General features: G+C 42.4%; 2 protein-coding genes and 1 long non-coding RNA gene across 8 annotated transcripts in view; all 3 read left to right on the top strand.

Moving 5' to 3' along the window:
- Window positions 1–3,521, top strand: part of Asb15 (ankyrin repeat and SOCS box containing 15) — a 47,713-nt gene extending 44,192 nt beyond the window's left edge. For all 5 annotated transcript variants that reach the window (XM_038320101.1, XM_038320099.1, XM_038320098.1 and 2 more), the window contains one exon: window positions 1,077–3,521. In XM_038320101.1, coding sequence (XP_038176029.1) covers window positions 1,077–1,234 — 158 coding nt within the window. In that variant the 3' untranslated portion in view covers window positions 1,235–3,521. The remainder of the gene's footprint in view (window positions 1–1,076) is intronic.
- Window positions 3,522–10,030: 6,509 nt separating this feature from the next.
- LOC121677103 lies at window positions 10,031–14,279 on the top strand. 2 transcript variants are annotated; one of them, XR_006020743.1, is made up of 3 exons: window positions 10,031–10,244; window positions 12,897–13,029; window positions 13,305–14,279. It is a non-coding gene; the product is annotated as an uncharacterized LOC121677103 (long non-coding RNA). The 2 variants fall into 2 exon arrangements; XR_006020744.1 differs by having other exon boundaries at window positions 10,031–10,231.
- A 4,970-nt stretch (window positions 14,280–19,249) lies between these two features.
- Window positions 19,250–26,912, top strand: Lmod2 (leiomodin 2). The gene is made up of 3 exons (XM_038319961.1): window positions 19,250–19,526; window positions 24,822–26,173; window positions 26,691–26,912. The coding sequence occupies exons 1-3, from the start codon at window positions 19,250–19,252 to the stop codon at window positions 26,715–26,717; spliced, it is 1,656 nt and encodes a 551-aa protein (XP_038175889.1). The 3' UTR covers window positions 26,718–26,912.
- Window positions 26,913–27,419: the final 507 nt, after the last annotated feature.

Here is a 27,419-nt window from a genome sequence, read left to right on the forward strand (position 1 = left end):
GAGTGTGGCAGGGTGGCAGCACAAGTGAATGTGTGTGTGCATACGGAGGCCAGAAGTCAGCATCCGATGCCATTCCTCGGAGCCTTTCTGACTAGGTAGGCTGGCCAGCCAGGGCGCTTCAAGGATCTACCTGTTTCCGCCTCCCTAGTATTGGGATTATAAGCATGCACACCACATCTGAATTTTCCCATTGGTTCCGGGATACAGCTCAAGTCTTTATGGTCACACGCCAAACATACTACCTACTGAGCTGTCTCTCCTCTCCCATAACATTTATTGAATGGTATGATCCAGTATATCAAGGATTTTTCTAGCTGTTTACATGAACTATTTAGCCTCAGACAATCCTATGCAGAAGATATTATTGCTGTCCACCTCACATGAATGAGAATACTAACAATATGGGTTAAGATGCTTGTGCAAGGTCGCACAAAACAGCACAGGAGGATCTTAATCCCAGCTGACTGATCCGAGGGCCAGCATTTACTGTGTACTTGGACTATGCTGTCCCTTCACCGTTTTATGTTTTTGTCAGCATAAAACAGCAGTGTTTAATTCGAACATAAAGTAAGAATTTGAAAAATTGGATTTATATATCATCAGATACATAAAGTTAGTATCTGGTGTGTAGCAGACACTGGAAACCAGCCTCAGAATGAATGGTGGGTGACCTACAAAATCATCCAGTGATGTTTTACTGACAATTAGTCATCAGAAAGACTAGTAGAAAAAGAGAGGAAGTAAAGAAATCTGTCTGCGGAATATGTAGTTATTTAAAAAAAAAAAAAAGAAACGTGTGACCATTTGCTTTTGAAATTCAAATCCGTCTGTTAACAAGCTGTAGTTGGACGCCCACTGGGAGCCAGGCTTGGCTCCTGGCACAGCCGTAGATGGAACTCCCATCCTCTTGGACAGAAATCCGGAGGAAAGGGCTGGAGGACTTCACCGAAGTGTAAATTGAGGTCATAATCATCACTTTCAGAAACCATTGCTCAGGCTGCTCGGAAACAACCTGTATCTCAAACATAAAGCCAGTGGAATGTCTTAATTCCTTGCCTGTTTCCCATTTCTTTTAGAGAATCCTTGCTCACTCAAGCATCTGTGCCGGTTGAAAATTCGCAGACTTATGGGACTGCAGCGACTCTGCCAGCCAGCCTCCATGGAGAAGCTTCCTCTGCCGGCAGCGATTCGAAGATACTTATTATTTAAAGAATATGATCTCTATGGACAATAGCTAAAGTTAAATATCACTTTTAAATGATATTTCAAAATGTAATTCTTAAAGTGTTTTCAAATGTGGTTCCCTTAGAGAAGTCATTGGAATCGTTTTGTATTCTTAAGTGTGTTTAAATCCATGGAGAATCTGGTAGTTGGGTTGCATCCCTATGGGAAGAACATGTACACTCCTAAAGACTTTCAGGTTCCTAAGACAAGCAATATCCTCTGTTTGAACTTCTACTGACTGTCTTCAGTTGTTACAAGTCTTCAAATCCTCCCTACCAGTTGAATGTCAATGACTGAGAGTCTAAGCTAAAAAGCAAATAACCACTTTCTCGAAACCCCACACACATCTATCTGCCAGCTGCTGGCCTGTTCTATTGTTAGAACCACTGTTCTAGAAAAGCTGCTGGGTACTTGCAGGTTCACCCTGTAACCTGGCTCCCCCACCTCCACCCCCAGCCTCCTACTCCTTGGCTCAAATCTCCTAACAACTTCCTTGTTGTTAAATTTGAAAAACAACTTTCACTCCCTCTTCCTGTTGATTCTTGCGGCATCTAACTCCATTTCCTGTTCCTTCCTTGGTTTTCGTCATACGGATATGTCGCTCTTTCTCCTCTCAGCCCTTCTCCTAGTCTGTTTCTTGGCTGTGTGCCTCTTTTCCTGCAGTCCTCTAGGGACATGCCCTCTGGGAAACTCCATTCGCTTTCACGGTTGCGATCCTATTGCTGGGGACTATAGCATTTACAGATAAAGTTCAGCCTTCTGTCTCCTGTGCTTCAGGTCTGACAGTGGCAAACACGGACGCAATGGACATCTAAACACACAGATAGCTTCAGTTCAACGCGTCCTTCAAATCCTCCCTTCACTAAACACTTTTCCTCGGCACCTTCTGCAGTTCGACAGCAGCCACAATCAAATCGCTTTGCAGGAGAAAAGACCTGGCATCAGTCTTGACCCCGCCCTCCCCTTGCCTGGCGTTTTCTCACCTGGCTCACCCAGAGTGCCAACTCACTACAACGCCATTGCGTTTCTCCCGTAATGCCGCCATTTTGCCCTGCCCAGTCCCACAAATTCCATTCTACATCTGACTGTAGTCTTCCTTTTCCTGAGACAAGACATTGTTGCTTCTCTGGCTTGCCGCCTTTGTCTTTCCAGAGTCTACACACAGCATTCCAGGATGACCTTTCAGAGACTTAACCACAGTTCATTCCCATACAAAAGATCACTCCCATTATCGTGGAATAGAAATCTTGAGTTCCCACATGGCCTCCCTGCTTACCTATCTCCTTTCTCTTGAGCCTCTCTGCATCTCCCCACCACACTCAGCAGTATCATTGCTAGCCATGTCTTCTAGAGCAGATCCCCAGGCTTTATGGTTTTATATAATAAAATATGGTTTTGTTAATATAAAAACAAGGTCCATCTATAATCACCATTTCATTTCTAAGAGGGATTATGCCTTAGAATGCTAGCAACAAGATGGCGGTCACCTCAGTTGTTAAAATGGATTGACATTAGCTTTGGAAGACTGGGCACACTATTATCTTCTCCGCAGTGACACGCTAAACTTCACTGTGGTCCCCAAGTCTTAGGATCCCTTTGATGGGAATCACTATAAACCTCAGGACCTTTATGTCTCCATCACCCTCTACCCGATGATCTCTTTTTCCTTGTCCCGTCTCCCACCAATTAACTGACCGCTATATTGCAGAGCTTGACTCAGCTGTTGCTCCCTCTGGATGGAAGCCACTGCCCAGAGCTGCTCATACGGTATTGTACTCAGCTATGTCACACTAGACTGGAAGCTCCATGAGGGCAGGACCATGTCTGCTTTGTTTCCCAGTGTGTGCTCAGAGCCAAACACATTCCCTAGAATGAACGTTATACAAGACCTAGAAAGAAATAATCAGTGACTTCATGGTGAAGCGAGAGGTTTGAATCTCTGACTTGGATGTGTACACTTAGCAATGTAATTTTTTAAATTGATTATTCTTACATTTTAATAGTGTATTTTTTTACATTTATTTTATTGTGAGAGGGAATATTCTCTTGGTAGTAATATCCCACTAGTCTGTAAATTTTCTGACATGCATTTGCTTTCAGTTATCTTTGAAAAATAAGTAGGTCTGGAAAGAAATCTGTATCCTTAGGGTTATGGCTCTACTGTATTTTATTTCCTTGAATATTTTTAATACAAATCATATCATAATATATTTACTTTGAACTGTGATGTTTCATGTATAAGAGTTCATAATTTTTGTGCTGCTTTCTCTCATTGTGCTTAACATTGATGTCTTATAAATACTGCTTTAAAATAATGAAAAACTATAACCGAAGCCTGCAAGTCTGCTGTTGACACTATCATATTAAATGTATTGGGGGGGTAAATAACTGCAAGAACTATTGGATATAAAGATATAAACTGAGTGCACATGGTAAGGTTTTTAAGGGGATTGCCTTAACTTTCAAAATAACAGAATTTCTCTTAAGAATTAGAAATGATGCTGTATCTGAAACTCATTACAGTTGGGACCTTTCCAGCAGTGTTTCTTGTTTTTGAGTAGCACTAGATGAAAGAAGAAAGAATTCCTGTCTAGCGCAGAGGAACTGTGTATACCCTCTTCGTTCACTTTATCTGGAAGAGGGCAACAGCTGCTCCCCACAGCCAGCTAAGCAGCCAAGCATGCTACAAAGCGAGTGCCAATGGTCCCCAGTGTGCACTGACGGGGTGTGGATATCCATCTTCCCGTGCTAGCCAAGCCTGTTGGGCTGTTTTGGGTCACTCTAGCTCTTGTTAAAGTCATTCAGAGAGAACCCGGGTGGGAAAGAGTAGAAATGATCTCCTGCTGAGTGGGTTTAGAGTTAATTTTGCTATAGGCTGCAGTCAAGTCATATACTTGAAAACCTTGTTCTTCTTGAAGAATCTGGTTTAATCATTTTAACATTACATGTCATAGTTCCATGGCAGAAAAGACAATCAAAAAGATTAAGAAAGAATTATTTTAAATATGCAACTCAGCCTTCAATACAGGATTTTTTAAAAAATCAATATTTGCATCACACAGCATAAAAAATACAGGAGTCATGACAGAAAATACTTGAATCTTTTAATAATCCCATTTACTCTAGATATTCCTATCAAAAATTTGAGTTTTAAGTCCCATTACTCTTGTGTATGCACCTACCTCCCAAATCATCAAATTGTTTAAGATATATAAAAATTATATCTACTACCTTCAAGTTATTAATTAAAATATTAACATTACACATGCATATACACATATACATGTGTAGGATATATGTGCACTTAATGTAACACTTCTGTACATATACACATTCTAATATATCACACTATTGCAATGCCATATTGTCTTAGGTAAGGTTTATATTGTTGTGATAAAACACCATGACCAAAAACACCTTCAGGGAGAAAATGGTTTCTTACAGCTAGTAGCCCATCATCCAGGGAAGTCAGGCAGGAACCTGAGGGCAGGAACCCTATGAGAAGCCATGGAGGGGTACTTGTTATCATTTATACTGCTGGTGAGCCAAGCCCTGTCCCACAAGTGGCGGTCCCCAGGAGGGGCAATGGCAGGCCCCCTTGGCTCGTGAGAGGAAAAACAGATATGCCATACAGAGATAGCTGGGTATAGATTTATTTAGTGGGTTATGTAGGGAGAAAGGGAAGGGGAGGGGGTAAAGGGAGAGAGGAAGAGATAAAGTGAGAGAGGCAGAAGCTACCTAGCCAGAAGAAGGGCTGAGAGAGGGGCAGGGGGAGGGTGAGAGAGTATAGGCATGCAGGAACAGCACAGCTGGAGAGGAGGCTGGAGACCAGCTTGGCTCAGTGGAAATGGGTGGGGCTTGTCTCTTAAAGGGACAGGGTACCCAGGTGACAGACCAGGCCAGCAGATTACAACAGTGCTTTTAACTGGCTTGTTCTCCATGGGTTGCTCAGCCTGCATTTATGTCATCCTGGAACACTTATCCGGTGGTGGCACCACCTAAAGTGGATCTATAATCTAGATTAATCTATAATAAAAAAAATGGCTCATAGACTTGCCTATAGGCTAATCTCATGGAGGCATCTTCTCAATTGAGAGTTCATCTTATGAAATGACTCTAGTTTATTGACAAGTTTACCAAAACTAGCCAGTACATGTATATGATACTAGAACATGTACTTTGAATGAAGCATGCATTAACCCTTAAGTGCAATATCTCAGGCACAGAAGATAGAATCACAAGATCTCACTTGATGTGGGATTTCCCTCTGTGTAGGCAGTGATTACATTAATGAATAAAGACTGCCTTGAGCTTATAGCAGAGCAGGGCAGGTGGAGCAGAGCTAGGGCGGGGGAAGACTGGACTGAATGCTGGGAGAAAAAAGGGCTGAGTCTAGGGATGTCTTGGAGCTGCCACTTGCCTGAGATAGATGTGCTGAAACTTTTGCTGGAAGGGGCCATGACCTTGTGGTGATGCCCGATTAGTTGAAATGTTGTTAATTAAGATGTAAGAGTTAGCCAATAAGAAGCTAGAGCTAATGGGCCAGGTCATGATTTAATAGTGTGTGATTATTTCAGTTCTGGAGACTGGAATGAACAAGTGGGCCTTCTTCCAAACACTTATTATGCAGAACCTCAAAAACAAAAACAGAAGCAGAAAATAGGAGTTACCATAAATTGTTAGGTAAGAGAGGGGCATTGGATATATTTCCATCAAATGATACCAATTACCAGACATGAAATAATTTTTAAATGTTTATACAACATGGTGACTGTCATTAATAACACATGCAGTGTTATATTTGCACGTGAATTACTTTCTCCTTTTTCTAATGGAATATTTGAAGCAGGCAACCTAAGGATTGAAGGGTTTTATTTTGGCTCATGGTTTGAGAGGGTCCAATTCACTGTGATGGAAGAGGCATAGCCATAAGAGCATGAGGCTTTTTTCTCACATTGGTTGAATAATGAAATTGGAATATTGAAAAGTTGGGGTGGTACCCATATGGCTTTCTTTTTGGCTTATCCTGAGTCTAGATCCTAGCCCGTGGGGTAATACCCACAAACTGTAGGATGGGGTCTCCCCTCCTACGTTAATCCTCTCTAGAATGCCTCATAGCATACCCAGAGTATGTCTTCTAAGTGATTCTAAATCCAGACAAGTTGACATGAGGATTAGCCGTCATGATGTAAAAGTTACCAGAAGAGTTCTGCTTCTTGTTCTGCCAAGACATGAGAAGACTTGTCCCTACCTGCTCACCTCATCTCCCTACTGCACACTCATTCTCCATGAAACCATCCATTGCCACGCCTTCTCCACTATGCCTGGACTGCAGAAGAGGCCCGGCACCACACGTATCTTTCATAAAGCAACCTGCCACCAAGCCTTCTCCACTTAAGTGGGGTGTATCTCTTCAAACATGAGTCAAATAAATTCTGCATCCCACAAATTTATTTTTGTTGGTATCTGGTCACATCAATTAGAAAAACAACCAATACAGAAAACTGGTACCAGGTAGTTGAGCCATTGCTTTGCTAAAGCTGTTGAGGTTGGGTCATAGACTTTCTGAACTAGTTTGTAGAAGTGAAGAAGATTGGAACTTCAGGCTAAACACGCCCAAGAACACTTAAGAGTGTTGATTCTAATGACAACTTGTAAGCTGGAATGTCAACGTAAGACAGATACCGCAAACTTGCTCATGAGTTCTCACAGGAATGAAGGATGACATCAGGACCTTGAACAGAGATCATTGATGACACATTATGGCAAAGCATCAGACTGCATTCTGTCCATGTCTTAAAATTATCAGTGACTCTAAATTAAAAAGTAATAAACTATGTATTTTGGCAGAAGAATACAGCATAATATTCAGGCTGTGGCATAGTTTGTACTCGCTTCTTCTAGCCAGACTATGGTGAGCAAATAGAGAAGAAAGATATGGAAAAATGTGGTGTTTGACAAGGAAAAGATACTTGGACCTAAGTTAAAGACAGTGTGGTAGATGTAATTGTTACATATTTTAATGACTGTGACTATGATCTAAGAGACTCACATATGACTTGAACTGGCACCAGAACTTGATGCAGTGTTATATTTACAGGCCCACAAGATGCAAGAGTGAGGGGAGCCACATAAGCTTACTTACCTTCCAACTTCAGAAGGCCTTTGAGACCAGACAGTATGTAGCAAGGTTGGATTCTCTACAAGAAACTCTTGAGCAGGGGCTGTCGTAGAGCTGTAGATACACAGCCTAAGCTACTGTGGAGTCTCTAGAATACTGGAGATGCCGGAAATTTGGGATATCTCCTGAGGAAAGCTGAAAGTGTCAAGTGGAGCTAGCCTGAGGAAGGCCATGTAGGATGCAACAAACTAGTTGTAGAAGGACTGCCCTATGACCATTAGTGCCCAGATGTTACCCGCATGACCTGGACCAGGAGCTGCATGCCTGGTACTTTCCTTTCTGGGTTGCTGTCTTCCTTTAGTGTGATCTCTTCTTGTTGTGTCTCTTTCCTCCCTCTTGGAATGACATCATTTACTCTGTGCCATTGTTTGATGGATGTATGTGACATGTTTCGTGATTTTTTTTTAACATGGGTTCATAATTAAGACATCACCTTGAGTTTTAGAAGAGGCCTTGGACTTTCAAACTGTATCAGAGTTGTAAGGCTAAATTTCACTAAATACATTTTGTATGATGAGATGGACATAGCCAATGGGGGCAGGGATAGAATGCCATAATTTGAATATAAAATGTACCTCACAGGTTCATGTCCTCGAACACTCGTATATTTGAACACACATCTAAACAGCTGGTGTTGCTGTTTTGGAGGTAATAAAAGTTTTAGGAGGTGAGATTGAGCTAGAGGAACTATGAGGGAACCTTAAGACTTCATAACCAGGTTCACTTTCTTAACCTGTGTCTGTTTCCTGGCTGCTGACCCAATGTAACCAGGTCCTGTGTACTCCTGCTACATTGCCTGCCATCAAACCTTCCCCAACATTCTCTTAAACCATAAACCAGAATAAATCCTCCCTCCTCACCAAAACCTCCCCAAAAAAGAGAAAGAAAAAGACTTTAGATAGTCTCACCATAAAAAAATAAGTACGTGAGACAATACCTATGCTGATTCCCTCAATTTAGTCATTCTATAATTATAATACATATTTTAAAACAGCATGTTCTATCTCATCAATAAATGTATGGAATTTTGTCAACTAACAAACATTTAAAAAAATACGAACTGCTTTAGCACTCTTAGATGAATCATGCAAATACATCTATCTGAGATACTGAACCAGTGTATAATAATACGCTTTGCATATTAGTAGTTCCTAGATTCTGAACAAGCTATAAGCATACCAATCATTACACATACATATAATAGATACATGAGAAACCTGCCTTCACTTGTTAACTACACAGTGACAGAATTAGCACTTAATGTGCAGAGATGAAAAGGTTAATTTTAAGGAATAGGACTACACTCTGTCAGGATGACATCTGAGACTATTCAAGCCTATGCTGGAGCCGTGTGTGGTACCTCACTAGCATCTCTAAGTATTTGGACAAGATTCACAGGATAAAAGCTTAGCACAGAACTTTTGAGCCTAGCACACAAAAACCTCCCATCTTCTTTGGTTTTATGAAGCCCTCGTCATCTATTATTGTCAAGGGAAGAAAGGGGCTTCTTATGGGAAGAGAGGTATAGGAAGAGGAAGAGCAGACTGATTTGACCTCAACAGCCCACATTGTATAACCTTAGGGAGTGCTGGGGATGTCTGGGGATTTGCTGTTTTCATCAGGAGACAGTCTAGTAATCTGAATCGGGGCACTGGGAGTGTCTGAGTTCTAACATTGGACTGACGGGCAATTCTATCACAGGGCCTGAGCAGGAACACACATTCTACACTTCAGATTCCAATAACAGGGCAGCCATTGCTTTTACTTGTCAGTTGTCCCTGCTGGAATTTCTCAAGGAGGTTCAAGCTAGGGTATTCTAGACACCTAAGCTACTTAAGTTAGAAAGTGTGGGGATATTACTTGGGGCATTTATCTTTGAGTTGAGTGAGTGGGAGATACCAGTATCTAGTTCTTTCTGTTTGAACTCAAGTCCTTGTTCTCGTTTCAAGCACAGTATTAGTTATACTCTGAAAATTCAGTGAGTAGGCATGGCATTCAGGGGTTGGTCATCTGTGTTCCTGAACGTCTGGACACCTCTGAAAATCTGAAACTAAATTGCTTTAAAATGATTTTAATGTAATAATACTTCTACCCACCTTTGCTAGGAGGAGGCTAACATTAGCCTAGGCTCTGCTTTGACTCATTGGTCCCTAAACAGTGGGGTTTTCTGGCTCAGAGGAAAGTGCTCAGTCCTTGGGCTGGTAGCACATGATTCAATTATTTTTTTTTTCTGTGCCATTAAGACCATAAAAAGCAGCAAATGAGATCCATCAAGACAGCACAAGCCTTCTGTTTTCACCAGTTCCTGTGGTTCCCCAGTCCCAGAGCAACAGAAATGGCTTGGCCAGCTTCTGGCATTTTCATACTTGTTCTGAAAGCTCTCTCTCTCTCTCTCTCTCTCTCTCTCTCTCTCTCTCTCTCTCTCTCTCTCTCTCTCTCTCTCTCTCTCTCTGTCTCTCTCTCTCTGTCTCTCTGTCTCTATCTCTCTCTGTCTTTCTGTCTCTGTCTTTCTGTCTCTGTCTCTCTGTCTCTCTCTCCCCTCTCCCCTATCCCCTCTCTTCCCCTCCCCCTCTCTCATGCACGCAGGCACGCACGCATGCACACGCACCCCCATGACCACACACACCCTAATATCCAAACATGTAAAACTTGAAGAACTAAAAGTGAGATTTTCTAACCTGCGAATGGTGAGAACTGGTAAGGAATCATATAATAACCATGAAAAGCAGCCCCAGGTAGGAAACAAAGGAAGATGGAGATTACGGGAGTGCCTGGGGAGAATCCGTGAAGACCAGCTCTTAAGTCCGGAGAACTTCAGAAGGAAAGGTCAGTTACAGCGGTGAGTCTGAAAACACAGCTCTTTGGATTTTCCTGGCAGAAACGCCATGAAAGAGCCCAGTGTGTCTGCAGGAGCGCAAGCATTCCCCGCATTCCTGGGCCTTCTGCTGACCCCAGTGCCCTCCCACCGGCCTCAGCCCAGAATCCAAGTGCTTCAACTGCTGTTTCCCAGCTGGACGAGCATCTTCCAGGCCCATGCAATCCTGAAGCTGAGGAGGCAGCTTCCCAAGGGAAGCATCCGCGGTGTGGTTAATCCGAGGTGTGGTTAAAGCTTCCTTGTCACACCACGGAAGAGCAAATCTGTCCCAACACCCTAGGTTCTAACTCAGGTTGCCAGGGAATCGATGAAGGAGCTTCTCCACCACCACAAGCAAAACTTTGTTTATTGGAACTTTAGTTGACGAGGATACAATCTGTTTCCTGTCTCCTAAGTGGAATTTCACACTCCTAGTCTGCTGTATGAGGTGATAGGCTTGATTAAAGGAATTCAGTTCTTTCTTTCTCATTTTTGGATTTCTTTCCCCTCCGATTTATGTTTAGCTTCACAGTTTTAATACTGCTAGTTCATCTTTTCATTTGCACACATTACAATTACTTATATATGTTTGAGTCCGATAAACATAGGATCAGCTATATGTGACCAACCATCGAGAGACTCCATTCCACAGCTCAGTCTCTCAGTGTGTCTGTCTTTCCTTTTGATACGTTTTAAAATGCCAGATAGTAATACCGGCATTTTAAAGAAGCAGCTTGGAGCCACCATAAACATAACCATCACTTGTTAGCTGGATGAATAGAAAGATATTTTTTAATTCTCAGAACCCATTTTATCTGTTCTCAAATGGACTAAATCACATTTATTCACCAATGGTTATCTTAGTGCTAGGATAGAGATTAAAAGAGGGAGATTATATTATGTTATACTACCTGGCACACTGGCTATAAAATCCATTTTGTAAACTATTAAGTGTTATACAATTGTAAGATGTTATTATAAATAGGCCTAATAATTTTAAATTTGACTCACACTCTCTGCCACAAGTTGGCATTGCTGGGAGACTTGCATGTCCGCCAAGTCTGAGAGAGCAGGCGTGATAGGGGAATCTTCAGTTCTCATCTGATCCCTGGGGCATGTGTTTGCCCTCTGTCCAGAGCTTGGCCGTTCCCTGACCTTCTCCCCTGGGAGTCTTTCCCTGGTCTTCTGAAAAGCTCCAACAAGCGGCCTGAGCAGAGTCGGAAGCTTAACTTCCTCAGGAACTACTGCACCGCTTCAGCCTCATTACAAACTATCTGTAAGAGATGTGGAAACTTCACGACCTCCCGTACAGGTGGGAAACACGTTAGACAGGGAGGGGGTTAGGGAAATTTTAATAATAATTGTAAAGCAGGAAAAAATCCTTGACGTTTGTAGAATAAAAGTTTTCCATTTCCCCGTGCTTACAAACGATAATATAACATGATGTTTGTGTCTTCAAGGCAACTTAAGGACGATTAAGATAAAAAGTATGTCTGGCCTGGTGGCAGTTGCCTGAACTCCCAGTTATATAGGAAGCTAATGCATGAGAATCACAAGTTCAAAGTCTATTGAACTTGAGGCTGCCGAGAGAGTTTAAGACCAATCTAGGAAACTCAGTGCGATCCTATCTTAAACGGAAATATGGCTGGGGGTTCAGCTCAGTGGTAGAGTGGTTCATTGACATGAACAGGGTCCTGGGTCCAGTTCACAGAATCACTATAAATAAATAAGTAAATAAAATATAAGGCATTCATGATATGAATAAACATATCACCCTGAGGCTGAACTGTCTCTTACGCAGTTGGATTGGTTCTTAGCTGGGATTCATACACCATGAGAGAAAGGTAACCAAAAAGCATGGACTGTGGTCCCTGTAAGTGTTTGGGTGTCCAAAAGCAAGAGAAAATTAGGGGAGGTGGTCATGTGTTACAAATAGGAAGGTTTTCTCTGAAGGCAGTAAACAAAAAGACTTAGGGCTGGGGGTTCCACAGTCGGGTTCCACAGCTGCAAATGTAGTGTAATAGTGTTGGTTTGCCTAGCATGCCAGATTCCTTGAGTTTGACCACAAAGGGAAACCTACAGAATCAGCTAGCCCAGGGGCTTTCCAGATGGCTCAGAGGTTAAGAGCACTGGCTGCTCTTCCAAGGGTCTTGAGTTCAATTCCCAGCAACTACATGGTAGCTCAGAACCATCTATAATGAGATCTGGTGTCCTCCTTTGGCATGCAGGCAGAACATTGTATTACAGTAAATTTAAAAATCTTTAAAAAAAAAACAAAAACAAAAAAAGAATCAGCTTACCTGAACTCATGGATAACTGACTTTTGACTGACTGATACCTTGCTCAGAGCAGATGGGAGGTGAGGTAGGGAAGTTGGAGCGAGACTGGGAGGAGAGGAGGAAGGGGGAACGGGATTGATGTGTAAAAAATAAATTTTTTTAAAAAAAGAATCATCTTAGAATACAACAAACAACAAAACAAAACAAAAACCTTTGAATCACCTCAGACCCAGTGATTATCATGATTTCTGCCATTTTTAAAAGCTACAGTATCAATTTCAGGCTAAACAGTCCTGTCCCGCTGCTTTGTGGTGCTTTGTTTTTGAAATACTCCCTGAACTCTTAATAACTGTCCTAGGCCTTGGAGACAGCAAGTAGAACGGACAGGACTCCTGCATCCGGAAAAGCGCTGTCCTTACTTAAAACAAGCAATCTACAAGCAAGCAGTCTGTGAACTACATTTGTGGGAACCAGAGATCATCTGTCCTGAGGTATCAGGGCCTGGGGGGCCTGAGTGCAGCTCAGGAGGCAAAGGAAGGCTTTGCGGGCAGGCAGGGAGGGAGGAAGCGCGATGGGAATGGGCAGAGCAGCTCATAGTAGTTCAAATTCACTTCAGCATGGCTCAAGTGCGAGTTCTGGAAGGGGATCCACAGAAAGCAGGAAGTGGGGGCAGAAACCTTGGCTAAAGGTTCAGTCTGAAGGACAATGGAAGGCATTAGGGAGTTTTAGATAGGGAATGACCTGGTGACATCTGTGTTCCTGAAAGGTTACTCTGGCTGTGCTGTAGAAGATGTAGGAGAGGGGGAAGGGCAAGAGGCAAGCATAAGAGGAACTTCAGTCCATTGCTATCTTCAGCCAAGAAAGTGCACGCAGCGCAGACTCCTTTTGAGGCACAGGGGATCAGCCCAAATTAAAGCAGGAATTCGGAGGCGCCTAGAGCAGAGAAACCGAGACCTACGCCTACACACCACTGCACTGTGGAAGAAGCAGCACAAACACCAAGCCCTAGCGAGTGGTGGCTGCGGGTGTGTGAGCCTCCGCTGGAGTGAAGAAACTGCAAAGGAGAGAAAGCAAGAAGCTGATCTTAGGCAGTTTGAGACTCTTGAAGATTACTTAGGTGAGTAAGATAACACATTGGTGTTCATCCTGGACTTTTGGGATCCCTTACACTTACTGAAATTAAATACCATATGCCAAATCTCATAGAGATGGGGGTCTATTTTACCATAAAGGACAGGGTCCATAGAAATGAGTTTTATTTAGCAAATAGATATTGTATGTCATATAACATAAATATTAAATATAATTTAAAATTAAATTCACATAATGCATATCTTGTGCTGTCTTTTGTAGCCTCAGGTAGATAGAAATGCCTGTACCAGAAACTGTTTTGAAATATGAACAGTCCCAGAAGTTGCCAAGTACTCCCTGAAATTTGAACCTAAAGCAAAAAGACAAACAATGATACAGTCTCTTCACACCCCCAAAATATCAGCCACCAGTAGGACAGAAACCATCACCAAAATAGTCTCTAACAAGTGGGGTTTTCCTCTATGTAGTGTTAGGCCAGGTTGCTCTACATACACAGGTGTTGGGAGAACACTGCTACTACCTTTACATGAGGAATTCACACGAAAAAGCAAAAATGAACATAGAAGTAGTATTTGGAAAGAGGAGGAGACTGGTAGTCAGGAGAGGCAAAATATGACCAAAGCATACTACGTACATATATGAAAATGTCATCATGAGAACTAGAAAGATGGCTCAGTGCTTAAGAGGTTGTTGGAAAAGACCCTGATTCAGTTCCCAGTACATGGTAGCTCACAACCGTATTAAAAAATAAAACAGAAAGTGTCACAATAAACTCTGTCATGTGTGTAATATCTTCAAATAAAGCTCAAAAAGTAAAGAAGCAAAACAATAAGCGAAATATTGGCCCTTGACCTCTGTTTTCCTATCTCCTGGTGTCCCTATGTGTATCATGACACTTGCCTGTACAATAGCCTTTTGGGCAACATGACGTGTGATAGATACACAAGGTAATGTTGGAGAGAAGCACACAGTGCTAGGTCAAGTGCTGTAGATCAAGACCTCGTTAGCTTGATCTACAGAACTCACGTCAACATTTGTGAGCCCTCAGCATGAGTAGGGCGAGGCGCTGAGAGCTATGAGAGCATGTGGTGGGCTCTACCTTCCTAAGCCCCCACTCTCTGTCAAACAGTGCCCACTCTTGTTCTCTTCCTCTTCCCACCCCAGTGCCTTTCTTACTTGGCCCACATATTCTGTGCAGGGCTCTGGCTCCTCCCCTGGTGCCTGGCTGGGATGCTCTCCACTGTCTGGCCAGCTGTCTACTCTCTTCTCCCTCAAGTCTCAACTCCTTGAGGGCTGAATTGGTTTCTGTTTTCCTGTCCTCAGTCGTAGCTTGCAGCACAGCCGTATCCCACAGAAAGTAAAGAGTGACAAGCAGCCAGGGACACTTTTGGGGAGAAACTAGAAGGGGGGGGGGGACTTGAAAGACAAAATTCAGTTTTTCCTTAGTGAGTAATTGACATTATCACGAGACATTATATATCTTAGTGAATCAGAGGATCAAGCACAAAGAAAAATTCTCACCAAGGCAGTGATCTTTTTAAAATAAGGCATACTAATCTTGAAAAGGCTTTGTGGTCTTATACTATCATTGTTTCTAAATACAATGAACAAAATTACCAAGTAAAAGTTCCAAAATAGAAAATGCTGACTCTTAGAACACATGTACTACTGGATTTTTTTCTTGATGTTAAAAAAAAAAGTTCCAAGAAAATTTACATTATTCATCATATGTTAGTCAAAGCCAGGAATAGGTGGCAGAGTTTAGTTATATGGCAGAATTTTAACAAATGGATTTAAAGTTTGTAGAAATACTTCTAAGTAGATATTATAAAGTCTGGTGGACTGTGAGTTATGTTGTTAGAATCACAGCATACAGTAAATATAATAAGGTGTTCTTCAGAGGAAGGTATTATCAAGAGACAGGTTTTTTTCAATGATGTTGCCACATGGGAAGACATTTTAACGTCGACTCTTTGAGTCACTTTCATAGTCATTTATGGTGCACTCAAGATGACAGAAGAAACTCCTGGAAGGCTATATTTATTCTGGATCATTAAAATGAGGAAAATAAAAATATATGGAGGGTTTTTTCTAAGCATTTTCAGTACGATATAAACAGGAGTTTTCTATAGACCTAAGCCATTTGTCAAGGAATATTTTTATTGACGATGTTCAAATACAACACAGATGGTAATGACAGAGAATTAAGCATTTCAAGGGTCCTTTCAAATCCAAGGGTATTATTCTAAGAATATCTGTGCAATTATTTCATGGTCGCACATCATGTATGTTATAATATGCATGCATAGAACCCTTTCCCAGACCTGTGTTCAAACGCCATCTCGTTATAGAAACCTCCTGAAATGAAATTTTGTCCTCCTCAAACCTTACTTCCCCTATCCTGTTTGATCATGTCTGTAGTGCTTCTGTTTGCTGTGTTCTGTTGACTATGTTTACGCTGTTGTCTATGAAGAAAAGGACTCGGTTGGTTTCATTTATTCCTCTAATCCAAGTAAATCAATTGAATTCTAACATATGGTGTGTATTCGGTAATTTTCAAGACAACAATGAGCTACATCTATCAGAAACTTAAAGGAAAAGAGTAAAACACACTTCTCCTAATTTTACATAATTATCTACTCCTAAATCTTTGTACTGACCAATGTGCCATGTGTCTAATGTGTCATTAATAATGAGTTTTGCTAAATTTATACACATTTTATTGTCTTAAAGGCAGTCTTTAGCATATTTGTGATTATTTGTATGTAAAATGTCACTGTTAATCACTGTTAAGTGGAATAATTCATTTTATCCACCAGATTTATATATCTATAATAGCTTGATGGCACTGCCAAAACTCAAATCCATCTTTTAATTTAAAAAGTACCATGTGTTCCACAAAAATATGTGTTACTGGTTCAAAATAAGAAACAAAGCCAATACTGTAAATTACCTTACCTGACCATCATTCAACATAGTAACAAATCACAACCACCTTGAACCCCAGAAGTAGGAACAAATGTTCTGTGTATTCAAAACACAAAAGTAATTTTAAAAAGTTAGTTCAACATTTATAGTTTCACTATTCTCTATCTGAATGTGTCCTTTGATTCTGAAGGCAGAACACTATGAATTAAAATAAAACATGTTTAACTGACTCATTCGTGCAAGAGTGGGGTTAGAGAACTCACACTCTTTGACTTCAGTTGCGCGACCAAGTTACAGAAAGTGAGATTATGCAGTGGCAGAGAGACAGACACAATTCCACAGATGAGAACCGCCCAGACGTCTGTCCTTACATAAGTGTCAGTTCCTTCTCCACAGACGTGCCAAACAGTGTACCAGAGGAGTCTCCTTGACAAATAGTGTTAGGATGAGTAGGTGTCTGTCGGTCTGTCTGTCCATGTGTCTATCTGTCTGTCATCTATAGCTACCCATCTATCCATCATCTATCCATCTATCCATCTATCCATCTATCCATTTATCTATCAGTCTGTCTGTCTGTCTGTCTATCAAATCTATCTGTCTGTCATCTATAGCTATCCATTTATCCATCTATCCATTTATCTATCTATCAGTCTGTCTGTCTGTCTATCAAATCTATCTGTCTGTCATCTATAGCTATCCATCTATCCATCTATCTATCTGTCTGTCTGTCCATCAAATTTATCTGTCTGTCTGTTTGTCTGTCTGCCAGTCATCTATATCTATCAATATATATATGTATATATATATATATATCTTACTTTCTACATACTCAAAATTTTAGTCAAAATGGTTCATAAACCTAAATCTAAAAAGCAATCTGAATTTTTGAGCAAAACATAGGCATAAATCTTTGCACAGTGGGATTAGGAAATAATGTTTTAACTATAAACACCAAGAAGCAGCTGATAGAATAAAAATTGATAAAGTGAACCTCATTTAAAAAAAATCACTCTTCAACTACAGGGAAACCCTGTCTCGAAAAACCAAAAAAAAATAAATAAATAAATAAATAAAATAAAAAATAAATAAATAAAAAGAAAAATATCACTCTTCTAAAAACACTAAAAACGAAACCAAAGAATGGGAGGAAATATATACAAATCACTTGTCTCATTAAATATTTGTTTCTCAAATATATAAACAGCTCACAGCTTAGTAAAAAGACAACTGAATATATAAATAAGCACAAAACTTGAGTATGTCATCAAGGGCAATGAGCACATGAAACTACACTCAACATCATTAGTAACTAGGAAGCTGAAGACCACCATTTTGTCCTCCCTGAAACGGCTGTGACTAGGAAAAGAAACAGTAACAGGCGATGTAAGGGAACTGGAGCTTTCCCCACAGTTGGGTATTCATGGATGAGTAAAGTGAGTTTACCCTACAACCTAACGTTTCTACTACAGAGGAATAAAAACAGTATGAATATTCAAAGGCTTTCAGGTAAGTGTCATTGGCTGCATTCTTCACAGGCCACGCCTAGAAACAGCCCAAATAGTCACAGCAGCTCAGCTGAATGAATAAATATGATATGCTATGCATGTGTTGGCATATGCATATTTCTATGCACACTTATCACTACGGTTTTATACATCTGTATTCTCAAATTAGCATGAAATTCTACAAACTCCATAGATAATATAGCACTATCTCAAGAATGAATGCATATGTATAATTAAAAATTAATGTCTTTCTAAATTTTCAGCTCAGATACCATCTGGGTTCAAATTCTAGACCTTTCTACTTCTTAGCTTTGTTTTCCTAAGCTAGTTATTCAACCTCTCAGGGGTCTACGCTTTTCAGATACGGACAATGATAATAATTCCTCATATGATTGTGGGATTAAATGATATAAAATATAAAGAGTGTTGAGCGTTGGTTTGTCACAGTGTAACTCTTTAGTAAATTGGAACAATCCAGTTTCTACTCACATAGGAAGGAGAAGGCAGCCATTTGGTGACGTGAAGAAGATTCCTTTCGTCCTTCCAGCTGTCAGCCTTAAAGTGTTTGACTTACTCTCTCAGTCTCAAATTGCCAAAATCTGTAAATGAGGGTCAAACTGTAATTCTAAAGTACATACAACTAAGGGACTGTATGACAGGGTTTCACATACCACAAAGCATGCTAATTTATAAATTCCTGTATTATCATAGCTTCTGTCTTCATCATACCACCCGGGTTCATATTGAAAGAATCCGTTCATGGCCGCAGTGTCTGTGACAAGACGTTTTCAAAACAAAGTTTCCCCGGCATTGGTTGAGCACAGAGTAGGGAGAATCATGTCAACTCCTATCTGAAACACTCTGCCTGTCCTCACCGGCTATCAGGCTCAGCTAAATATGGCTCTGGCCACTGTGTGAATAATCCCTGCTGGTTCTGAGACCTCCATCCACCACTGATGTGACATTCTTTGTGTTCAAATGTCTAGCTGACGTCTGATGCTTAAAACAGCCCATGCTTTCAGCCTCTCCACATTGTCAGAGCCCTGCATCACCTCTCTTAAAAGGCTCCTGAGGCCACTCCTCACGCCAGCTGCCGACCAGCCTGACACTTGCCTCCCGGTCAGCCTCCGCTTGCCTTGAATGCCTGCTTCTTCAAGCTTTTGGGGTGTCTGACGAGGTTGGGATCATGTCTACATTTGGCTACAGAAGGGGGCTTAGTAAATATGAATCCATCGATGAGGATGAACTTCTGGCCTCCCTCTCGGCTGAGGAGCTTAAGGAGCTTGAGAGGGAGCTGGAGGACATTGAACCAGACAGAACCCTTCCTGTGGGGATGAGGCAAAAGAGTCTGACGGAGAAAACCCCCACAGGGAACTTCAGCAGGGAGGCGCTGATGGCTTATTGGGAAAAGGAGTCCCAGAAACTTCTGGAGAAGGAACGGCTTGGGGAGTGTGGAAAGGTAGGCTCTGAAGACTGTGCTCTGGCTGTGCCCATTCTCCTTACCCCACCCCCACTCCAAAGCCAGACACCCCTCTTTTCTGAGAACACAGCTTCCCAGTGTTCATCATTTAAATTTTCTTATACCCCAATTGTGTCCATTACTGCACTATTTTCCGGGCCAAAATGGTCTTGGTGAGAGTAGTTTTATTGATTAAAAATGGGAACCTGGAAAGGAAACTGTTTCACAGAGTATTGGTTTGAATGATTCATCAAATACTCTGAGGCGCTGATGTCACGTAGCATGTTTCTGGTACAATTTTCCTTCAGTTAAGTAGATTTATTTCTTGATACTTTAACAGCAATAATGGCAGCAGTAAAGGCAGCTTTATATTTCCAATGCCCAAGTTCAAAGCTATGGGACGAGGAAGGAAATAAGAGTCAAGACTCCTCTTTGCTCCTCCTGTTTTTCCTTAAGTTGTTAGAGTTTGTACAGACAATTGTTCCTTCAAGGATTCTCTTTCCGTGTGTCCATTGAGAGAGTTCATTTTTTCTTTCTTTTGTGAATAAGATTCTCCCCTCCCCATTGAGATTCTGACAAGTTCTTGTGCTTTCCCCAAAGAGAACACGTGCTTTTAGCATAGAATCTAAATGACAAAACTCACCAAGGATGCGGGTTAAGCCTGCACGCACAGACGCATCTATGACAATCTTCCTCTTTGAAGGGGATTTGGAGACTAGGAAACACGCTTATGTTGGAGAGCTCAGGTCTAGGAAGCCCATGTGTGCTGCCCAGGCAAGAATCATTTTTAATTTCCCAATGAGTCATCGCTGTAAGGAAGTTCAAAAGACTAACCTCTGGGAAAGTCATTATAGTGGCAGAATGCTATTATAGGAAAGAAACTTTGAGTTCATGGAAGAAAAAAAAACAGACTACAAACAACTATTTAAGAGCCTGTGAATGCCACTGAAATCATTTATAACAAAAATAAACTGGCTCATGGTGGCCAGCTTGCCGCAGTACTAACGTGGGAACTGTGGTGATCTTGGTGATAGCTGTGTGCACATTTGTAGCAAGATACGTGTGAGCTTAGCCTGTGTCAGTCATCGTCGGAAGGGCCACTGGGACCAAGCCAGGATCTTCCAAGGCCACTGTGGCTGCAGTCATGAGAGTCATGAGAATCAGAGGGAGAGACGAGGAGGGAACACTTATGACCAGTGAGGATCTGGGCTAGTCAGTTCTTCCATGACCGTGATTTAAAAGTTGGATTTGATTGGTTTCCTTATTTGTTTTTGGTTTGTTTGTTTGTTTGTTTGTTTGGAATGCAAATAAGAGTCAACAGTCTGATGAAATAGAATGACGTCTTAACTATTTTTGCTAAAAATAATTTTCTCCAAGCTGAGAATGCAACTATCCCTAAGAAGCCAGAACACAGAGGCACCTACAACAATAACAGGACAAAGGCATTTTAATGTCATAATGTTATGACAGCAGAGAGAACCGAAGGGCAAAGCCTCTTGTCAGCTGTTGTTGACACCCACCTCATGCTGCCAAAGGTTTTGCTGATCCTGCCAATGGCTTATCGGTCCAATTAGAGAGGCTGTCTTTTTTACGAACTTTGATTCCTTTCTCTGCTGGTTCACTTTTCTCCCACTTCACAGTCCCTGCCAGCTGTCTCTGCAGTCACAAGGGTGCTGAGCAGAAGTGGGCTGACTGACAGAGGGAGTAAATCCAGTCCCCCCCACCCCCGCAGGGAAAACATCCAAGCAGCTGAGGAGAGAGGGGAGCAGATGCTTGTCTCAAAGACGATGGCACAAAGAGGTTCCATGAGAAGGAGCCGGGATCTGGATGAGATGGGGGTGGTGAGGCTACTGGCTTTGTGAAGGTTTAGGAACAGTCTGTGTAGCACCTGTTGAGTGACAGCCTTTTTTTTTCTTCATCTAGGTTGACATAAATGTGTCCTACCTCAGCCCTAGGCACCCTAGACACGCAATGGTTTAGTTCTCTTCACTTGGGCAGTTGCCAGGGCTAAGGCACAAGGGCCAATGGTTTTTCTCACCTTATCGCATCTCATCTTACCTTTCTGCATTTGAGAGCCAGGACCAGTAAAAGTTAAGGAACTTGTGTGAGGGTAGCAGCTTGTCTGTCAAGTTGGGATTGAAACTAGAGACTCTTGGCATGAAGGTAGTTTTTCAGATGTGTTGGTGCCAGCCCAGCAGGAGGAACATGGTCTGGTACTTCAAAAGGCACAAATTCTAAGCCTCTTCAGGCTATGCAGATGGGAAACTATCAGGGTAGGCCCTACTAGCTGGGGTCTGGCAACCCCATCTGCAATTTAGGACACATGCTAACATTAGGACTATAAGAACGATGCAGTTTCTTGAGACCCGGAACGGCCAGATGATTTGTCTAAAGTCAACCAGTTCTTGACATGGAGAACGAGGACCAGAGCTGAAAGCCAAGCCTCTTGCTTCCCTACAACCATGATGGTATTGTGGAGATAACCGGAAGTGGCTGGCTGTCTCCTGGCTGTTGCTCTGTTTATTCTCTGTGTTCACCAGCATCTGCATTCTGTCTGCTCAGTCCTTCCCACCTTATCTCCCACCTTTCCCTATGTCCACCTTTCCACCCCATTCCCCAAAGGAGCAGACCTAATTCCAAAGCAGCAGATGTAGGAAACCAGAGAAGGAGCATTTCTCTCCGGTGTAGGACTGATTCATAAAGGAGCAGCGATCACCCTGTGGGCCATCCGATCTTTCCCTTTCCCCTTGCTGCTGTCTTTTCTCCCATATGTTCCCCTTCTGGGGTGATCAGCAATCTCAGACTGCCCTGGACTGCTTTAGAAAATTTCTAATCTTGGTAAACCCCCAGGCTTGGGCAAATAGCCAGGGCAGTTGGTCACCTTATGCCACCTGACCTTATCAGTATTTCCTCTAGGTATGAGATGCTATTAACCAGTGTGAACTGAGATCATGCAGTAAATGAATGTTTACTGAGCCTCTCTAACACGCTAGGCACTGTGCTAGGTGAGAAAACGACACGGGCCTACACCCATTTCAGTCTATGGAGAAAATGCCAGTCAAGCAGTTAAAGTGTGAGCTGTACTCATTGGGAGAAGTGTCAATGCAGACATCTCAGGGACTACTTCAGGAAGGGTTAAAAGGCAGCCTCCGAGAAGAGGCATTGACAGACATTACGTAACAGCTCACGTTGCTAGAGAACTGACATGGTTTCCAGCTGGATTTTGAAGGGGAAGGGCGTTTGTAGAGAGAGGCTAAAGATCTAAACGTTGTTTTGATTTGCATTTCCCTGATGGCTAAGGAGGTTGAGCGTGACCTTAAGTGTCTTTTGGCCATCTGAACTTCTTCTGTTGAGAATTCTCTGTTCAGTTCAGTACCCCATTTTTTAATTGGGTTAATTAGAGTTTAGGTCTAGTTTCTTGAGCTCTTTAAAGATCTTTAAGTACTAAAGGAGATGAAATTTTGTGGTCATATGAAAGGCAGCCTACTCTGGATTTTGAGACAGTCCAAAAACACGAGGGTACAGCACACACCCATAGACAACTGATGGAGACCCCACTTTCGAGAACTTACACAAAACAAAGTGACTTCAGTTGGGGTGTCAGAACTCTGTCTAACTGAGCCATGCTTTGCATGGTGTTCGGTATCATTGAGTTGTGACTCCTGTCCTTCCACCCCTTCGACAAACAAATAGACAGACAGACAGACAGACAGACACCCTCTCCCTTCTTCTCCTAATATATCAAGTAAACTGAGACTGGACAGGTCATCCCAGGAGAGGCTGACCCTTTCCCAGGCCATCACTTGGTGCCTGTCACTCTAAACAAGTGTAGCTAACTGGAAGCTATTTTGTGACAACTGGCAGACAAACCTGGAGACCAACAGTGTTTTCCAAAGCTTCATCCTCATGCACATGCCACAGACAGCAGCGCCCAAAGTGCTCCCAGTGTAGAGGATGGAAGAGGCTGTAGAGGGAAAAGGGGCCATTGGGGCTTCGAAAGAGACACGGAGAAAGACTCTCAAGAGAGTAAAACAGACGCTCTTGGCATTTCCAATAAAAGAAAACAGGACAAAGAGAAAGCAGTCTTTTGGGAGTCTGCAGAGGGACTTGTGAACAGAAGTGACAAAGCTAGAATCAAATCCTGTTTACCTGAAATCCTTTTTCAAGGGACAAATGCTAATTACGTTTAAAGCGTCGGCTGGGCAAAGACCGGCTTTGAACTTTGCTGAGGCTGTCTGCTACTGCGCAGCACTGCTGGGTGGGATCTAGGGAGCCCAGCCTTCTGCAGGCGGTCATGCTTTAGGGTTTACCATGGCATCCACCAGCGGTTTTGTTTACTGCTTGTTTTCCCAGAGAGCAGCTTTGGGTCTGCCCTGATCAGCGACTCTAGGGGAGTGTGGCATTTCCACATGCTTGTGCTGGGTGCCGTCACACAACAGATTTGCTTCTCCTTATGGAGACTAACAGGCCAGAGGGCCCTTGACTTGGTCACATCTGTAATTGACTGAACATTCAGGGAGTAAACACTCTTGCTTGGCTTATGCTCCCAGCCCTGGGCCCTCTTTTTGAGGCAGAGTCTCACTAAATTACCTAGGCTGACCTTGAACTCTCTCTACTGTAGACAAGCCTTGAACTCACTACCCTCTTGCTTCAACCTCCTAATTAGCCAAGATAACAGGTGTGTGCCAACAGGCTTGGTGGAATTTGAGCATTAAGGGCAGGGAATTCATTGCCATATTGTTTATTTTTGTTGTTCTTGTTTGGTAGGAAATAGGAAAGGACAGTGTAATCCAGAGAGACTTGCAAAACTGGAACAAAATAAGTCGTGAAGTCAACATACTAAAATTTTCATATTTTCTTATTTCATTTATGATGGCACATGTACAGGTCAAAAGCCCAGGGGATTGAAGTCCATTGGGCTTATGCTGCAAGTACATTTATCTGTTGCAACATCGTACTATGCCTAAAGTGTTGAAAAATTTATCCAGCATTTTCCAAAGTTGAAGCTCTGACTTCTGTATTCAAACTAGGAAAATGATCACATATTCTTATTCAGTAAAATAAAAAAAAAAATAAATAAAAAAGCCCGCTCTTTTATAGAAGATAAATGTTTACAGAAAAGCTGTTAGTGGTTATGCAACCAAACAATGACCATGGCCACTTGAACTAGAGAGGTGAGAACCAAGGGCTTGCTAACCCTGCTCCCCAGGACCTTTGAGGTACTTATGTTACTTTTGTAAACTCATAAATGTGCCTGCAGGGAAACCTTAATTGTGTCAATACACTCCTTAGGTTGCAGAGGAAGACAAGGAAGAGAGTGAGGAAGAACTAATCTTCACAGAAAGCAACAGCGAAGTCTCTGAGGAGGTGTGTACAGAAGAGGAGGAGGGGCAAGAGGAGTCTCAGGAGGAAGAGGAAGAGGAGGAAGAGGAGGAAGAAGACAGTGAGGAAGAGGAAGTTACACCTGAAGCCACAAAACACATTAATGGAACTGTAAACTACAGTAGCGCTAATTCAGATAACTCCAAGCCAAAGACATTTAAAAGCCAAATAGAAAATATAAATTTAACCAATAGCAACAGTGGAGGGACACAGAGGAACACAGAGTCGCCCGCCGCCATTCACCCTTGTGGAAATCCCACTGTTATTGAGGACGCCCTGGAAAAGATTAAAAACAATGACCCTGACACAACAGAAGTCAATCTGAACAATATCGAGAACATCACCACACAGACCCTGTCCCGCTTTGCTGAAGCGCTCAAGGAAAACACAGTCGTGAAGACGCTCAGTCTGGCCAACACGCACGCGGATGACGCCGCGGCGATAGCCATCGCAGAAATGCTCAAGACCAATGAGCACATCACCAGTGTCAACGTGGAGTCCAACTTCATCACGGGCAAGGGGATCCTGGCCATCATGAGAGCCCTGCAGCACAACACGGTGCTCACCGAGCTGCGCTTCCACAACCAGAGGCACATCATGGGCTCCCAGGTGGAGATGGAGATTGTCAAGCTGCTCAAGGAGAACACCACGCTGCTGAGGCTGGGCTACCATTTTGAGCTCCCAGGACCAAGGATGAGTATGACCAGTATTTTAACAAGGAATATGGATAAGCAGAGGCAAAAGCGCATGCAGGAGCAGAAACAGCAAGAGGGGTACGACGGAGGAGCCGCTCTTAGGACCAAAGTCTGGCAAAGAGGGACGCCAGGCTCTTCTCCGTATGCCTCTCCAAGGCAGTCTCCCTGGTCATCTCCCAAAGTCTCCAAGAAAGTCCACACTGGGAGAAGCAGACCTCCATCTCCGGTAGCCCCTCCCCCCCCTCCTCCCCCTCTTCCTCCCCACCTGTTGCCTCCTCCCCCTCCTCCCCCTCCCCCTCCACTCCCAGAGAAAAAGCTCATCACCCGAAATATTGCAGAAGTCATTAAACAACAGGAAAATGCCCAGCGGGCCCTACAAAATGGACAGCGAAAGAAAAAAGGGAAGAAGGTTAAGAAACAGCCGAACAACATCCTGAAGGAAATAAAGAATTCTCTGAGGTCAGTGCAAGAGAAGAAAATGGAAGACAGCTCCCGACCTTCTACCCCTCAGAGATCAGCTCATGAGAACCTCATGGAAGCCATTCGGGGGAGCAGCATAAGACAGCTCCGGAGGGTAAGTCACCCTGGAACTAACCTTAAGGTGAAATTGATTCAATGAATCAGTCTCCATGGATGGATGCTATCAAAGCCACCTCTCCAAATTCTTACGAATCTTTTAATATGTGTGCATGTGAGAGCAAGCATGCCCAGTGTCAGTCAGCATTAGGAGGGGTGGGTACATTGAGGGAGAGAATGAACACATTTCCATTCGTGCCAACTTATTATCTCAGCCGGGATCATTTTATGACACTCCAACATGCAAAAATTCAATTTCCCTAATTAAAAAAACAAAATAAAGTATTATCAGCATTCTGAAAAGATTCATCACTTCTCAGAATTTTCACCCCAAAACTGCAAATGATTTACTACCAAATTTATAAATGTGGGTCCAATCGGTGATCATAATCTACATTCAAATTCCCCTCAGAGAAAAGTGCTAAAGGTAGACCCTACAGGTGGCGGTGATGATGATGGTGATTTACTTGAACACTCTTGTTGCTTGATTGAAAGGCCACACCCTGTCTTTGTAGGTGGAAGTTCCCGAGGCTCTGAGATAAACCGGTCTGTAGAAGAGGACCCAGAACTGTGTAGTGGTGTGACCTGAGGTGCCTAGCAAGCTGCTTCCAAAATGCCTTCTTCAATCTGAAATGTTCCCGACTTCAACAATAGTGTCACTGTGGAATTCCAAAGGGAATTTTAAGAAGCAATCAGCACATTTCTTCTGTAAATATGAAAATAAACTTTTTTTTTTTAAATGGTCATAGATTTGTGCAGGCAGAGGCCAGGAAGATTTCTTTGCAGCTCTGGTGTCTCGGTGACTGAGTGCAAATCACTTAAAGAAATGTGCTACTATTTTTGTAAAAAATCCCAATAACCTTAGATTAAAGTTTTTTCGTTTTTTAAAAGAGAAACTATTATTTTTCTGAGTTAATACATCTGCTGGCTATGTATGTAATATTGCTAAATATTAAAATCATTACCTTCTCACACCAAAAGGGTTCATGCTCTTAGCATTTGCTTTCTTTCTTCATGCCCAAGAAATTCTAGCTAGTTCTCTTACCAGAAGATAGACCTAAAGAGCTGTTGATGAAGATGATCACGTAATTCTCAGGACTGTTTCTTTCACTCATCCCATCTCTTAGAAAGAATAACTGGAATCAAAGAAGATTCCAAAGGCTGTATGTTTAGTCAGTGCCTGAGATTCACATTAGCAGGCGGTAGATGAGGGTCATTCTCTGAACGAAGTTATTTTGTGCATA

The sequence above is a fragment of the Arvicola amphibius genome, chromosome 2, assembly GCF_903992535.2.
Source record: "Arvicola amphibius chromosome 2, mArvAmp1.2, whole genome shotgun sequence".
In the NCBI taxonomy this organism is placed as follows: Eukaryota; Metazoa; Chordata; class Mammalia; order Rodentia; family Cricetidae; genus Arvicola; species Arvicola amphibius.

Bases quoted from the DNA above. Each gene is read 5' to 3' on its own strand.
- Lmod2 (XM_038319961.1), top strand. From the start codon at position 19,250: ATGTCTACATTTGGCTACAGAAGGGGGCTTAGTAAATATGAATCCATC. The intron at 19,527-24,821 runs GCTCTGAAGACT...CTTAGGTTGCAG, and splicing joins TGGGGAGTGTGGAAAGGTAG to AGGAAGACAAGGAAGAGAGT. The intron at 26,174-26,690 runs GTAAGTCACCCT...CTGTCTTTGTAG, and splicing joins GCATAAGACAGCTCCGGAGG to GTGGAAGTTCCCGAGGCTCT.